At 61.5% G+C, this 12,277-nt stretch overlaps 1 protein-coding gene across 4 annotated transcripts in view; it reads right to left on the bottom strand.

The window, feature by feature from the left end:
• The window catches only part of LOC116954885 (rho guanine nucleotide exchange factor 18-like), a 250,740-nt gene that overhangs the window by 162,511 nt on the left and 75,952 nt on the right, over positions 1 to 12,277 (bottom strand). For all 4 annotated transcript variants that reach the window (XM_076052605.1, XM_076052608.1, XM_076052606.1 and 1 more), the window contains exons 4-6: positions 8,377 to 8,730; positions 7,780 to 7,936; positions 6,222 to 6,408 (exon numbers count right to left, since the gene is read on the bottom strand). In XM_076052605.1, the coding sequence (XP_075908720.1) occupies positions 6,222 to 6,408; positions 7,780 to 7,936; positions 8,377 to 8,730 (698 nt within the window). The remainder of the gene's footprint in view (positions 1 to 6,221; positions 6,409 to 7,779; positions 7,937 to 8,376; positions 8,731 to 12,277) is intronic.

The following is a 12,277-nucleotide window of genomic DNA, read 5'->3' as shown; positions in this document are numbered from 1 at the left end:
CATCCGGCACTACCATCCGGCACAACTTTCCAGCACTACCATCCGGTACTACCATCCGGCACAACTTTCCAGCACCACCATCCGGCACCACCATCCAGCACAACTTTGCAGCACCACCATCCGGCACTACCATCCGGCACAACTTTCCAGCACCACCATCCGGCACTACCATCCGGCACAACTTTCTAGCACTACCATCCGGTACTACCATCCGGCACAACTTTCCAGCACCACCATCCGGCACCACCATCCGGCACCACCATCCGGCACCACCATCCGGCACAACTTTCCAGCACCACCATCGGGCACCACCTTCCGGCACCACCATCCCGCACCAGCATCCGGCACCACCTTCCGATGTTTTGCCCCACGTGCCAGCAGCGCTTACACGGACGCTGCGGCGGTCGTGAGCGCTCCGCGGCGCTGCGGAAGAATCCCAGCCCGGGAGGCCGCCGGGCAGGCGCGTCATCTCCCCGAGTGGTGCGGCGGAAACGACCGACGACGCAGGTTTCCGAAATCCGCTGGCTTCTGCCCACCCGGTCAGTCGCTCCCACTCGCCCGCCCGCCCGCCCAGCACGCCGGCCGATGGTTATTTATCTATCCATCGTCCCGTTCGTTCGCCCAGAGAGAGTCCCGTGGACGAGCCTCAAGACTCTCAGCAAACGTGGGGGCATCGCTCTGCGCAAGGCGCGAGTGGCACAGGCAGGCGCAGACATTCGCGCACGGTCGCACGCAGGCAGTAGCACCCATTGCTGACACAGAGAGGGGGGCCTTGCCCGTGACACCTGGCGGCTCACCAGCATTGGTTCTAACGGGTACAGCTGACGAGACGCTGCATGACGAAACCGGCCCAGAGTTTTGCCGGTACCGGATCAATGCCGCCGAAGTGACGCACTCCCAGGTGGGTCGCGTGGCCGATGGGATGCGTAAAATATTAAAGCCGAGTGTTCGTTTGTGCGGAGAGACGGAGCGAAGGAGGCAGAGCGTCGGCTCACCATTTATTATTTATTTAAGTGACCTTTACTTCGTTACTTCTGCAGTGACATCCCGTTTGGGGGATTGGCTGCTCTGCCGGCACGGCTGGGAACTCCGGCCCAATGAAACCTGACGGTCAACCCCCCTCCCTACCCACCTACTCCCCCCTCACCCTCCCACCCCCCCAGGGGGCTCACCCCCCCTCCCCCCCAGCGGGGGAGCGTGGACGTGCCGAATGTGGGTGCCCGATCAGAGCGGCCGCCTACATCGAGACGGGCAGCTCCGTGTGTGCGTGCGTCGCTTATTTACCAGTTGTTTATTGTTGTTTATTGTTGTTGTTGTCGTTTCGTTTTAAGATCATCTACCCAGGACGGCCACGACTCCCAGAGCCTCCCTCGTTCAGGAGGGGTTCCTGCCAGGCTCTCACAACAGGGGGGCGATGTTGCTGAGGTGTTGGTCTGTGTGGGTAGTGTTGGTCTGTGTGGGTCAGTGTTGGTCTGTGGGTGTGTGGGTCTGTGTGGGTCAGTGTTGGTCTGTGTGGGTCAGTGTTGGTCTGTGGGTGTGTGGGTCTGTGTGGGTCAGTGTTGGTCTGTGGGTGTTGGTCTGTGTGGGTCAGTGTTGGTCTGTGGGTGTTGGTCTGTGTGGGTCAGTGTTGGTCTGTGTCTGTGTGGGTCAGTGTTGGTCTGTGGGTGTGGGGGTCTGTGTGGGTCAGTGTTGGTCTGTGGGTGTGTGTCTGTGTGGGTCAGTGTTGGTCTGTGGGTGTGTGGGTCTGTGTGGGTCAGTGTTGGTCTGTGGGTGTGTGGGTCTGTGTGGGTCAGTGTTGGTCTGTGGGTGTGTGTGTCTGTGTGGGTGAGTGTTTTTCTGTGTGTGTGGGTCTGTCTGGGTCAGTGTTGGTCTGTGGGTGCGTGTCTGTGTGGGTCAGTGTTGTTGGTCTGTGGGTGTGTGGGTCTGTGTGGGTCAGTGTTGGTCTGTGGGTGTTGGTCTGTGTGGGTCAGTGTTGGTCTGTGGGTGTGGGGGTCTGTGTGGGTCAGTGTTGGTCTGTGGGTGTGTGTCTGTGTGGGTCAGTGTTGGTCTGTGGGTGTGTGGGTCTGTGTGGGTCAGTGTTGGTCTGTGGGTGTGTGGGTCTGTGTGGGTCAGTGTTGGTCTGTGGGTGTGTGGGTCTGTGTGGGTCAGTGTTGGTCTGTGGGTGTGTGTGTCTGTGTGGGTGAGTGTTTTTCTGTGTGTGTGGGTCTGTGTGGGTCAGTGTTGGTCTGTGGGTGCGTGTCTGTGTGGGTCAGTGTTGGTCTGTGGGTGTGTGTGTCTGTGTGGGTCAGTGTTGGTCTGTGGGTGTGTGGGTCTGTGTGGGTCAGTGTTGGTCTGTGGGTGCGTGTCTGTGTGGGTCAGTGTTGGTCTGTGGGTGTGTGTGTCTGTGTGGGTGAGTGTTTTTCTGTGTGTGTGGGTCTGTGTGGGTCAGTGTTGGTCTGTGGGTGCGTGTCTGTGTGGGTCAGTGTTGGTCTGTGGGTGTGTGGGTGTCTGTGTGGGTCAGTGTTGGTCTGTGGGTGTTGGTCTGTGTGGGTCAGTGTTGGTCAGTGGGTGGGGATCTGTGTGGGTCTGTGGGTGTCTGTGTGTGGGTGTCTGTGTGGGTCAGTGTTTGTCTGTGTGTGTGGATTTGTGTGGGTCACTGTCTGTCTGTGTATGTCGGTTTGTGTGGGTTTGTGTGCGTCAGTGTTTGTCTGTGTGTGTGTGAGTCTGTGTGGGTCAGTATTGGTCTGTGAGTGTCTGTGTGTGGGTGTCTATGTGTGGGTGTCTGTGTGGGTCAGTGTTGGTTTGTGGGTGTGGGTCTGTGTGGGTGAGTGTTTGTCTGTGTGTGTGGGTTTGTGTGGGTCTGTGTGGGTAAGTGTGTGTCTGTGTGTGTCTGTGTGTGGGTTTGTGTGGGTTTGTGTGGGTCTGTGTGGGTGAGTGTTTGTCTGTGTGTGTGTGGGTCTGTGTGGATCAGTGTTTGTCTGTGGGTGTGTTGTGTGGGTCTGTGTGGGTCAGTGTTGGTCTGTGGGTGTATGTGTGTGGGTGTCTGTGTGGGTCAGTGTTTGTCTGTGGGTGTGGGTCTGTGTGGGTCAGTGTTTGTGCGTGGGTGTGGATATGTGTGGGTCACTGTTTGTCTGTGTGTGTGGGTTTGTGTGGGTTTGTGTGGGTCTGTGTGGGTGAGTGTTTGTCTGTGTGTGTGTGTGGGTCTGTGTGGGTCAGTGTTGGTCTGTGGGTGTGTGGGTCTGTGTGGGTCAGTGTTGGTCTGTGGGTGTGTGTCTGTGTGGGTCAGTGTTTGTCTGTGTGTGCGGGTCTTTGTGGGTCAGTGTTTGTCTGTGGTTGTCTGTGTGTAGGTGTCTGTGTGGGTCAGTGTATGTCTGTGGGTGTGGGTCTGTGTGGGTCAGTGTTTATCTGCATGTGGGTCTGTGTTGGCGGGTGCCGGGGAGTGGTCGTGTGCTGCGCTACGAACCCGGCGTCCCGAGTTCGATTCCCGCTCACGGCCACCAACACCGGTGACGATTATCTGCACCGGTCCTGGGCCTCCCCTAGCTTGACTCAGCCTCAAATGAGTGCGGTGTGTAAAGGCCGCCGGGCGTGGTGCTGGCTACGACCCACCCCCCTCTCGTGTGCCATGCCGGCCTTCACTGGTGCTGCTACTCTGCACGGGGGGATCTTTGTCACTAACTCATTTGCTCAACCACTCACTCACTCACCCACTCACCCACTCACCCACTCACACACTCACTCACTCACCAACCAACCCACCCACCCACCCACTCACTCACCCACTCACCCACCTACTCAAACACCCACCTACTCACTCACCCACTCACTCATTCACCCGCTCACCCACCCACTCACTCACCCACTCATCCACCTACTCACTCACCCACTCACCCACTGACCCACCTACTCACTCATCCACTCACTCACTGACTCATTCACCCACTCACTCATTCGCTCGCTCGCTCACTCACTCACCCGCTCGCTCACTCACACACTCACCCACCCACTCACCCACTCACTCACCCACCCACCCACCCACTCACTCACCCACTCACCCGCTCGCTCACTCACCCACCCACTCACTCACCCACCCACTCACTCACTCACTCACCCACCCACTCACTCACTCACTCACCCGCTCACCCACCCACTCACCCACTCACTCACTCACCCACTCACCCTCTCGCCCACTCACCCACCCACCCACTCGCTCGCTCACCCACTCGCTCACTCACTCAATCACCCACCCACTCGCTCACTCACTCGTTCGCCCACTCACTCGCCCCCTTTGTTTCACCAGCTGTGCCACCAGCACCATCAGCCAACGGTGGTGGCAGAGTGAGACAGCGAGAGAGGGAGTGAGCGAGAGAGGGAGAGAGCGAGGGAAAGCGGCTATATTTGGCACAAGTGGGCGACTAACACGAGAGCCATGGTGTCACGTGGAGAGAGAGAAGTCTCCATCAGCTGACGTCTCCATCAGCTGACGTCTCCATCAGCTGACGTCTCGACCATCAGCTGACGTCTCCATCAGCTGACGTCTCGACCATCAGCTGACGTCTCCATCAGCTGACGTCTCGACCATCAGCTGACGTCTCCATCAGCTGACGTCTCGACCATCAGCTGACGTCTCCATCAGCTGACGTCTCGACCATCAGCTGACGTCTCGACCATCAGCTGACGTCTCGACCATCAGCTGACGTCTCCATTAGCTGATGTCTCCATCACCTGACGTCTCGACCATCTGCTGACGTCTCGACCATCAGCTGACGTCTCCATCAGCTGACGTCTCGACCATCAGCTAACGTCTCCATCAGCTGACGTCTCCATCAGCTGACGTCTCGACCATCAGCTGACGTCTCCATCAGCTGACGTCTCCATCAGCTGACGTCTCAACCATCAGCTGACGTCTCGACCATCAGCTGACGTCTCAACCATCAGCTGACGTCTCGACCATCAGCTGACGTCTCGACCATCAGCTGACGTCTCGACCATCAGCTGACGTCTCGACCATCAGCTGGCGTCTCGACCATCAGCTGACGTCTCGACCATCAGCTGACGTCTCCATCAGCTGACGTCTCCATCAGCTGACGTCTCGACCATCAGCTGACGTCTCCATCAGCTGACGTCTCCATCAGCTGACATCTCCATCAGCTGACGTCTCCATCAGCTGACGTCTCCATCAGCTGACGTCTCGACCATCAGCTGACGTCTCCATCAGCTGACGTCTCCATCAGCTGACGTCTCCATCAGCTGACGTCTCGACCATCAGCTGACGTCTCCATCAGCTGACGTCTCCATCAGCTGACGTCTCGACCATCAGCTGACGTCTCCATCAGCTGACGTCTAGACCATCAGCTGACGTCTCCATCAGCTGACGTCTCCATCAGCTGACGTCTCGACCATCAGCTGACGTCTAGGCCATCAGCTGACGTCTCGACCATCAGCTAATGTCTCCATCAGCTGACGTCTCGACCATCAGCTGACGTCTCCATCAGCTGACATCTCCATCAGCTGGCACACGAGACGCGGAGACACGTGGTGCCAGCGGAGGGCAGCGCCAATCCCACGGCGATAGCGCCACTTGTTACTCCCCGCGCGCCGACCACCACCAGCACTGTGGGGGCTGGAATCGCCACCACCGCCATCGTAAGGCACTGCCACCACCTCCGGCACCACAGCTGCCACCACTGCCGCCACCACCACCACCGCCGCCACCACCACCTCCGCCACCACCACCGCCGCCACCACCACCACCGCCGCCACCACCGCCGCCACCACCGCCACCGCCGCCGCCACCACCGCCGCCACCTCCGCCGCCACCACCGCCGCCACCACACTTGTACTTTGAGCATCTCGGCAGCGCCAGCTCAGCTCTCAGCGCTCCGGGCCGCGCAGTCACCCCTCGACCGTTTGCGCCCGGCGACGGCGCGAGTGAGCCCACGGCCGCTGTCGGCGGCGCCACGGTGGGGGGGTGTGGGGGGGTGTGGGGGGTGTGGGGGGGTGTGGGGGGGTGTGGGGGGTGTGTGGGGGGGGTGTGGGGGGTGTGGGGGGGTGTGGGGGGTGTGGGGGGGTGTGGGGGGGTGTGGGGGGGTGTGGGGGGTGTGGGGGGTGTGGGGGGGGTGTGGGGGGTGTGGGGGGTGTGGGGGGTGTGGGGGGGTGGGGGGGTGGTGGGGTGTGGGGGGGTGTGGGGGGGTGTGGGAGGTGTGGGGGGTGTGGGGGGTGGTGGCGGGAGGCGTTGTCACCTGCTGTGTCGCTCGCCGCGCCAGCACGTCAGCGAAGCGCCGGATGTCGGCCTCGGGCCCACGCTGAGTCCCCCTGCGGCCGCCCTTCCGGCTGCTCAGCATCGCTACGTCCAGGTGGGGGTGAAAGGTCACCCAGGAGCCCTTTCCCAGGGCATGCTGGGTGCGTGGAATCCACGCGGCCTCGCAGCTGGGGGGGGGGGGGGGTGGGTGGGGGCGGTGAGTGGGGGGGGTGAGTGGGGGGGGTGAACGGGGGGGGGGGGTGAGTGGGGGGGTGAGTGGGGTGGGTTGGTGGGGGGGTGGCGGGACAGCCGGCGAGAGTGAACACCCCGAGCGGACAGACCCCACCTCACCAGGACGGTGGGGTGGGTGGCAACTTGCAGGGACACTGGAAGCCCTTAACAGACTGTAGGGGCGAGTGCTGTCAGCGAGCACCAACGAAGACCGGCACGGCACGCGAGGGGGTGGGTGGCCAACAGCACGCCCGGCCGCCTTTGTCTCCCCAGTGGCGATGTTTGCGCGCCGCACCAGGTTACTCATTTGAGGCCGAGTTGACCCAGGGGAGTCCCGGGACCGGTTCAGATGTTGGTGCCCGTGAGCGGGAATCAAACTCGTGTCGCCGCCGTGAGTGTACAGGAAGCAATCAGAAACCCTGGACAACGCGTACAGGAATTTCAGGGGGGTCGGTAGGGCGGGAGGTCACTGCCCCCCCCCCAGCCCCGACCATCGGACACCACCCTGCCCCCCCCCTCACCCCCACTGCCGCCCTGTCACATTGCCGTAACAAAAGGAATCGCTGTACCCGCGCGTCTCCTCCGCGTTCCATCAACCCCCGCACACTCGCGCAGACAAAGTGCGCGTCTGTCTGTGCGTGAGATGACATCACCACCACTGCCGCCATCATCATCGTCATTGTCGTCACCACCACCATCATAATCATCATCGTTACCACCACCGCCACCACCATTGTTGTCACCACCACCGTCAATATCGTCGTCACCACCACCACCATCATCATCGTCGTCATCGTCGTCACCACCACCACCATCATCACTATCACCACCACCAACGTCATCATCATCATCATCACCACCATCATCATCATCGTTGTCACCATCATCATCGTCACCATCATCATCATCGTCGTCACTACCACCACCATCATCATCACCATCATATCATCATCATCACCATCATATCATCGTCAACACGATCATCATCACCACCACCCATCATCGTCGTCGACCCACCATCACCACCAACACCACCATCACCACCAACACCACCACCACCATCACCACCACCACCATCACCACCCCTGTCATCACTACCACCACAGCGCCCCCCTCCCCAGCACGCCGGATGGGTGAGAATCTCCCCCACGCCGTGCGCGGGGTTCACGATGGCGCCAGCTTGACCGTACTTCACCGCGCCGCTCGCTAACGGCTTTGCCGAGGGATGAAAGGTGTCCCGGCGCAAGCGCGGGCGGACGCGGCTCGCCCACGCCCCGCTGCCGGGAATCCAACTCGGCGGTTTGTCACCGGTGCCGTTTGCCGCTCACCGCTCGGCAGCGCCGGGGGGGCGGTCGCCAGCGGCGTCGCCGTTGGGGTCGCGACCCCTCTCCGTGTCCCCGGCGGCGCCGGTGGCGGCCGGGAAGGCGGCGCGCAGGCAGGAGAGGACGCACGGCAGGGACAGGCGGCGTGCGGTGGCCAGCAGCCCTGCCCGCACAGACACACAAAGGTCCCCCGTGCGGCCTCCACAGGCTGTAGGGGCAAGTGCCGTTGGCGAGCAGCACCTGTGAAGGCCGGCACGGCACACGAGGGGGTGGGTGGCCAGCACCACGCCCGGCCGCGTTTGTCTCCCCGGTGGCGATGTTTACACATCGCACCGGGTACTCGTTTGAGGCTGAGTCGACCTAGGGGAGGCCCAGGACCGGTTCATATATTCGTCAACCGGTGTTGGCCGTGAGCAGGAATCGAACCCGGGATTCTGGGTCCGTAACGCTAACCGCGAAGCCACGGCGCCCCACAGCACACACACGCTCACACCCACACACACACCAACACATCACACACCCCTCTGCCTGTAGCCCCACGCATCAACAATCCTGCACCGACCCTCACCGCCGATCTCCGAGGCCGTGCCACCGCCGCCTCACCGTGCCGCTTCTCGTCGGGCAGCGCCAGTTCCCCGCCGGCGCGCAGGTGCTGCAGGGCGGCCGCCACGGCGGGGTCGAGGCGCGCCAGCTGCTCCGCGTCCAGCCCCGCCAGCAGCGGCGAGTCGGGCCGCTCGCCCGCCGAGCGCGCCAGCTGAGCGGCGACGGCGCACGCCAGGTCGCGCGCGAACGCGAAGCGCGCCGCCGGCACCGCCGCCGCCGGCACCGCCGCCGGCACCGCCGCCGCCGCCGGCTGAGGGCACCCGGAGGCGCCGGCGCCGGTCAGGCGGCCCGGGCCGGCCTCGCCTCGCGGCCACGCCCACAGGGAGAGGCTGACGTACTCGCAGCGGTCGTGGCCTGCGGGCGGCAACGCGGGCCACGAGGGCCCGGCACGACGGTGACGACGGTGACGGCGGTGACGGTGAGGATGGTGACGGTGACGGCGAGGATGGTGACGGTGACGGCGGTGACGGTGACGACGGTGACGGTGACGGTGAGGATGGTGACGGTGACGGTGAGGACGGTGACGGTGAGGACGGTGACGGTGACGGTGAGGATGGTGACGGTGACGGTGAGGATGGTGACGGTGAGGATGGTGACGGTGAGGATGGTGACGGTGACGGTGAGGATGGTGACGGTGACGGCGGTGACGGTGACGGCGGTGACGATGGTAAAGGTGACGGCGGTGACGGTGACGGTGAGGATGGTGACGGTGACGGTGAGGACGGTGACGGTGAGGACGGTGACGGCGGTGACGGTGAGGATGGTGACGGTGACGGCGAGGATGGTGACGGTGACGGCGGTGACGGTGACGGCGGTGACGATGGTAAAGGTGACGGCGGTGACGGTGACGGTGAGGATGGTGACGGTGACGGTGAGGACGGTGACGGTGAGGACGGTGACGGCGAGGATGGTGACAGTGAGGATGGTGACGGTGAGGATGGTGACGGTGAGGATGGTGACGGTGAGGACGGTGACGGTGAGGACGGTGACGGCGAGGATGGTGACGGTGACGGTGAGGATGGTGACGGTGACGGTGAGGATGGTGACGGTGAGGACGGTGACGGTGAGGATGGTGACGGTGACGGTGAGGATGGTGACGGTGACGGCGGTGACGATGGTAAAGGTGACGGCGGTGACGGTGACAGTGAGGATGGTGACGGCGAGGATGGTGACGGTGAGGATGGTGACGGCGAGGCGAGCGACCGGCATCTGCATCCCAACGCGGTTGAAAGGGCACCCCCAGTGGCAGCTGCCCCTGTGCGGCAGTCAGCCACTAGGGGGCAATGTTAGCTCTGTTGCGCAGCCTGTGGGGGTACCCCCAGCGGCAGCTGTCCCTGCAGGGAACAAGGTGAGCGGGCGCTGGTCTGCCGGTTGCTGTGCACGGCGATCCCTTACAGGCAGAGAGACAGAGGCAGAGAGGGACAGAGACGGGCAGGCAGAGGGACAAACGGAGACAGAGACACGCAGAGAGACAGACAGAGAGAGACAGGCAGACAGGCAGAGAAAAACGTAGAGACAAAGATCCCCCGTACAGCGTTCACGGGCCGCTGGGGCGAGAGCTGCTAGCGAGCAGCAACTACGAAGGCCGGCACGGCACACGAGGGGGTGGGTTTGCAGGACAACGCCCGGCCGCCTTTGTCTCCTCAGTGGCGATGTTTACACACCGCACCAGGTTACCCATTTGAGGCCGAGTCGACCTAGGGGCGAGGCCAGGAACAGCTCAGATAATCGTCACCGGTGTTGGCCGTGAACGGGAATCGGGACTCGGGTCGCCGGGTTCGTAGTGCGGGGCGCTCACCGCTACACCGGCGCTCCCCGCAAAGTCAAAACACAGAGGCACAGGCGGGAAGAGAGATGAACCGAGGTCGAGACTGGCGGGCGTGGGCTGGCAGGGAGCTCTGAGACCCCGCGGGCAGCGGAGGCCACGAGGGGCCACTGCAGAGTAACGGGAAGAGAGAGCGGGGAAGGAGTGGGCGGCACGGAACCACCACCACCCGCACCCCGTCGCACGGCCCCCCCCCACTCCACCGTCGCGAGCTCCCGCTCGGCACGGCTCCTCGCAAGGGGGGCGGGGGGCAGCACGATGGCGGGGAGAGGCACGCGGAACGGGGAACACGTGGCACGGGAGCAGACGCGTGTCGTCACGGTGATCATCATACAGCGGCGGATAGACCGCGGCGACGGTGACGGGAAATGGGCTCGGCGTCGTCCGGCGCGGTGTCCGACGTTTCGCCACGCGCGCACTTGGCGGCTTCCCCCCGGGGCTCGTGCAGGGTGGACCTCCGGCCCACCAAAAAATAAACTTTGGTCGGAAGTCGATCGTCGCTACGAGTCGGCGTGACCTCGGTCACAGACGGACACACGGAGAGACAGGCACGCAGACACAACAATGACGACAACAGCTGTTCGCCACTAAGCGGCGGTGACGTCGCCCGTGCCAGGCTAAGTGCCGCGTCTGAGGCTCCCGTGTGGAGCGTTGCAAGGACTGGAGCGTGAGCTACGCAAGTCAAACTTCTTTCGCATCGTACGTAGCCAACCGTGCTAACAGGAGGTGCAGTGCAGGCCCACGTGAGACCCACGGCTTTTTATTTAGTTTCAGTCAAAATCTCAGTCTGGCCCATAAACCCTGTGTCCGTCCCAGGCTCTGGGTTTCTCCATACACACACACAGAAAGAGTTAATTAACTCTCCTGAAACTTCATGGCCAAAGCAGAAGAGCAGGCCACATTATCCTCTAGAGGGGCTGCCCAGAGCTGCCACTCTCACAGGACGCCGTTAAAACCATCTCACTCTGTCTCCACTGGAGCTGGTAACCTGAACCATCTCACTCTGTCCCCACTGGAGCTGGTGAACCTGAACCATCTCACTCTGCGTCTCCACTGGAGCTGGTGAACCTGAACCATCTCACTCTGTGTCTCCACTGGAGCTAGACAACCTGAACTATCTCGCTCTGTGTCTCCACTGGAGCTAGACAACCTGAACCATCTCACTCTGTGTCTCCACTGGAGCTGGTAACCTGAACCATCTCACTCTGTGTCTCCAATGGAGCTGGGTAACCTGAATCATCTCACTCTGTCCCCACTGGAGCTGGTGAACCTGAACCATCTCACTCTGTATCTCCACTGGAGCTAGACAACCTGAACCATCTCACTCTGTCTCCACTGGAGCTGGTGAACCTGAACCATCTCACTCTGTCTCCACTGGAGCTGGTGAAACTGAACCATCTCACTCTGTATCTCCACTGGAGCTAGACAACCTGAACCATCTCACTCTGTATCTCCACTGGAGCTAGACAACCTGAACCATCTCACTCTGTCTCCACTGGAGCTGGTGAACCTGAACCATCTCACTCTGTGTCTCCACTGGAGCTAGACAACCTGAACTATCTCACTCTGTGTCTCCACTGGAGCTGGTAACCTGAACCATCTCACTCTGTGTCTCCAATGGAGCTGGGTAACCTGAATCATCTTACTCTGTCCCCACTGGAGCTGGTGAACCTGAACCATCTCACTCTGTCTCCACTGGAGCTGGTGAAACTGAACCATCTCACTCTGTATCTCCACTGGAGCTAGACAACCTGAACCATCTCACTCTGTGTCTCCACTGGAGCTGGTGAACCTGAACCATCTCACTGTCTCCACTAGAGCTGGTGAACCTGAACAATCTCACTCTGTGTCTCCACTGGAGCTAGACAAACTGAACCATCTCACTCTGTGTCTCCACTGGAGCTGGTGAACCTGAACCATCTCACTCTGCATCTCTAATGGAGCTAGACAACATGAACCATCTCACTCTGTGTCTCTACTGGAGCTAGACAATCTGAACCATCTCACTCTGCGTCTCCACTAGAGCTAGACAACCTGAACCATCTCACTCTGCGTCTCCACTGGAGCTAGACAACC

This window comes from Petromyzon marinus, chromosome 57 (genome assembly GCF_048934315.1).
Source record: "Petromyzon marinus isolate PM22_M1 ecotype Great Lakes invasive population chromosome 57, UKy_Petmar_22M1.pri1.0, whole genome shotgun sequence".
NCBI classification, from domain to species: domain Eukaryota; kingdom Metazoa; phylum Chordata; class Hyperoartia; order Petromyzontiformes; family Petromyzontidae; genus Petromyzon; species Petromyzon marinus.
Note: the sequence above shows the minus strand (reverse complement) of the source record. Positions and strands in the feature narration are given on the sequence as shown.